Here is a 4,017-nt window from a genome sequence, read left to right on the forward strand (position 1 = left end):
TGCGCCGCCGCCCCTGGGGCTCGCGACGCGCTTTCGAATCCAAACACCCCGGCGCCGAGCCACGCCCCCGCCCTTCGCCGAGCCACCGCCTCTGATTGGACGACGGGAATAAGCCCGACCCGTCCGCTTTGCGGCCCTGCGCAGGCGCAGCGCGCTCCCGTGACGGCACGACTCCGCGACGGCCCATGACCCCGATCCCAGGGTGCACCGCGGCATGCAGCGTCAGCACGGTGGTGTCAGCGGCGCGGGACGCGGAATGGTGGAGGGCCGGGGAAGCCAGCGGGCAGCAGGAGCCGGGGCCTCACCGAGGGCACAGGCGTGTGCCTAGATACGGGCAGAATTACCGCACGAAACCAGTGAATGTAAAAGAACAGCGCTAGTGAACACACTACACACTACATTTGAAATAAAAGCAAGCGACAATATATTTGAGTTGTGCAAGAAGTTTAGACCACCAAATAAGAACAGCAGTTTGAAAAACGTCCGAGTAGTGCAAAAGCAAACAGCTGCACGGGAAGATGCGTGTGTAGGGCCACAGCAAGGGCAGTTCCCAAAGAACACAGCACAGCTCCTACAGCAGGCACCCAGCAGCAAGGTGAGGGCTGTCCCCACCAGCAGCACCTGAAGGACTGGGTCAGCCCTCAGCGGGTACTTGGAATACAGACACCCCTCAGATACCCTCCCGACAGTTACTGACAATGCCCGTTGGCCTTTCTACTACCACCATTCCAAAACTAACAAGAAAGTTTCAAAGAAGGGGAAAAAGAAAGAAAAAGGCTCTAGCTTAAGACTGTTCCCAGGACTTGACACATTGTCACACAGCTGGGAGCACCAATGGCAACAAGAACTGTGAACACCACTGGTGTCTTGAGTACACAACGTGAATGATGAAATCAAGAGGTATCTTTTTTTTGTTGTTGTTGTTAATTGCTTGAATCATTTTCACGACAGGATTCCATTTTATTTCTATCCTGGTAAATTGGATAAGAAGCTACAGTTTTGTATCAAAAAGTAAGAAAAGCGTAGCAAAATATTGAGGCAAAACAGCTGTAGTAACAGCACAGGCCTTAAGTATGCTGCTCCCAAATAAGAAGTTTCAGTCACTTTCGCTAGGAGTGGCTAATGTTGTTTACCTCCTGAGAAATAAGGTGGACTCCCAGATAAGGCTAGATACCAAAGCCTGCCGCCTAGTAAGAGAGATCTAAGATTATACAATCTCAGAAATTTTTGTGTAGGAAAAAATGATATGCATCAAAGAAACCTTCCTTCCAGTATTCTCCCTGGGATCTTCCCAGTGCAGTCTCCTGATACTTCTGATGTCTTTTTGCCAACGTGCAAAACTTTACCAGGAATATTCCAACACTTGCTATTTCACTGTCAGCCTCAGTGGATGAAGACCAGTGATAATGTGAAGTTTTCAGCTTCAATCTGAAAAGGAAAAACATCTTCCCCTCATGACTCAGAAACAACACTGAAAAGACAAGATTTCTATTTATTCAGGTCACAATTATTGCCTATGTTAAAAAAAATAAAAAAATAGCAGCATATATAGACAATTTTTTCCTGGGATTAGGAGTTAGAAACCCTCCCTTACAGGAGCAGAAAGCTAAATTCAGACCACCTGCTTTACTTCAGCAGCATAACAGATGAACTAGGATAAAAGCGGAGGAGATAACAATAGTTACCAGGTCCGAAGTTGCTTTGAGAATTGAAATGAGCTTGAGGACATGCTGTGAGGTTTTCAATCTTTTTCACCAGTACTAAACACTGTAATCTGACATTAAGATCCCAAATATTTCCCAAATCAGCCTCCCTCACACACAGAAACAGCCTAAGAGTCCTTACCTGAACAGCAATGAGAATTCTGAACTTACTTTCCTTCTTGTGGTGTCTACTGAGAGAGCTTGAAAAGAGGGAGGGTTAAGAAAAAGTAAACAGCTTTCATTTGCCTTATGTAAAAGTGCTCTTGCTCCTTTGTGAACAGAAATATGTTGCAGTTAATGTTAAGCAGAGGGTTGTTTTTAAAGATATGTGAATATTAGCTAACTTATCCCTTACATGAGAATACTTAATGTGTTTACGAGACAAAATTCCAAATCGAGATATTCACTTTTACATACTTCTCAGTTTTAAGGCTTCACTCTACTTTATAGAAAAATTTCCCTAACCCTTTGTACTTATTTCAATTAGGTGTTCTTAAAATACTGGGTTAAAAAATCAAAATATCATTCATTTCTTCCAGCAGGCTAGAATTTCAGCAGTAATAAATATAATAATAATAAGCAACAGAAATTTAACAGGCTAGATTATCTCTTCCTTCTCAGAGGCTTACGCAGAAACTTCCTACTTGTACCACAGGAGAAAAAGCTGCACAAGCCCTAAGAAGCTATCAAAGCAAACATACATATCTGTTAGGGTGGCTGCTTCTGCACTAATACTTACAGATATATACACACAGGTAAATAAATATTTATATACATATATATTTAAATCTGTGACAGTTCTCTAATAGACCTACTAAAAACAAATGAAAAAACAATTTTGTTAGGGGTTCTGCAGGGCTTGTAAGGAGAACATAAATGAGGAAGAACGTAAGAACAGGGCACATATACATACGTGCATTTTTATCACCTGCATACAAATTTGAGAAAGGAAGAACTTATAAAGAAACACATAAGAAGGATACCACAACTGAAGCGCAATGATGTACTGAAAACAAGAAAGCACCTGACAACCAGGAGATAATCTGCATTCGGGAGAAGCATCCGCACCCTGTATGAAATAAATGACAAACAGTAAGTGCTGTGCCCAAACTTAAGAGATTCAATAAACACGTAAAAAAGTAAAGCAGAGTTTTGAAAATAAAAACACAAAAAGGCAGCCCACTTCCAGAATGCTTATCCTGGAACATTAAATGCATCATTATTTCATATCAAGTCAACATTCTACCAGAGCCTTGACTGTATACTACTCCCTCGCCACAACTACCCAAGAGCTGCAGCATCAGCTCCTTTTGCTTCTAAGACAACAGAATTACAGGAAATTGATTAAAACTGATTCCCAGAAAAGATACTCGAAGTAAGACATTTGGTTTTGCAGAAAAGTAGACATCCTAGGCTTGATTTTTCTAAGGTCTTGAGAGTAATTTCAGTTCTAGACCTTAACAGTGAAGCTTAACTTTGGCTGCTCAAAGATGCATATCTAATCCTTACACAGCATTACTTTTTACATATTGAGGCTGACATCATGGGTAGTCAAAGAATATGTTTAATAAAAAATAATTAAACTTCCATTTGCTCTATAGAACATCATAGAAAGTAATTCAATAAATTACAAATGACTTTTTAAGACGCTTGTTCAACTACAGAAAGCAAATTCAGACTACACAGAACACAACTGGCAAATATTGCAAATGTCCAAAAGAAAAACTGGACTAAGACTTGGATCATGAAGCTTGAAACAAGGGATAGAAATACAAGGCAATAACAGCTAAGGTTCTTTTAGTAACTACCAACACACACTTTATCATCACCTTGGATATCCTTTTAATCTTAACTTCAGTATTAGTGTAATTCTACTGAGGTTTCCTTATAACCCTTAACTTTATACAACCGCTTTTGCATATAGTCTAGCTGACAGTGGGACATTTTTCCCCTTCTGGTTCAAACTGATGAAAAATAAACCCAATATATTATGTTCAAGTCTACACCAGCCTTCATTACTTGGAACTATAATTGCCTTATTACATAGAAAGAATCACTAGAATGGTAACCAAACTCACTTGAGCATAATTAGGAAAATACTTTATTTCATAAATCTGATATAAATTAGGTTTTAGCCACAAGATTTAAGATTTCTTTTGTGGGGTAAGGGTGGGAAGTGATGGTATTGTTGATGTGCTCCATCAGCAAACTAAGTTAACAACTGTAAAACTTTGGCTATTTCATAGATCATCCTAGTTAAATAAAAGTGCTATATTACAAAGGGCAAAGTATTAAATATGCAATACTTTTTTTT

The 4,017-nt window shown here is 40.2% G+C and overlaps 1 protein-coding gene and 1 long non-coding RNA gene across 2 annotated transcripts in view; both read right to left on the reverse strand.

Moving 5' to 3' along the window:
• LOC104913015 (chromodomain-helicase-DNA-binding protein 9-like) overlaps window positions 1-187 on the reverse strand; it is a 9,246-nt gene extending 9,059 nt beyond the window's left edge. The window contains exon 1 of the mRNA XM_019619683.1: window positions 32-187. Coding sequence (XP_019475228.1) covers window positions 32-187 — 156 coding nt within the window. The remainder of the gene's footprint in view (window positions 1-31) is intronic.
• A 721-nt stretch (window positions 188-908) lies between these two features.
• On the reverse strand, window positions 909-4,011 carry LOC104912958. The gene is made up of 3 exons (XR_795037.3): window positions 2,687-4,011; window positions 1,846-1,903; window positions 909-1,428 (listed from the first exon to the last, which is right to left on the reverse strand). It is a non-coding gene; the product is annotated as an uncharacterized LOC104912958 (long non-coding RNA).
• Between the last annotated feature and the right edge of the window lie 6 nt (window positions 4,012-4,017).

This window comes from Meleagris gallopavo, chromosome 13, assembly GCF_000146605.3.
Source record: "Meleagris gallopavo isolate NT-WF06-2002-E0010 breed Aviagen turkey brand Nicholas breeding stock chromosome 13, Turkey_5.1, whole genome shotgun sequence".
Lineage (NCBI taxonomy): Eukaryota > Metazoa > Chordata > Aves > Galliformes > Phasianidae > Meleagris > Meleagris gallopavo.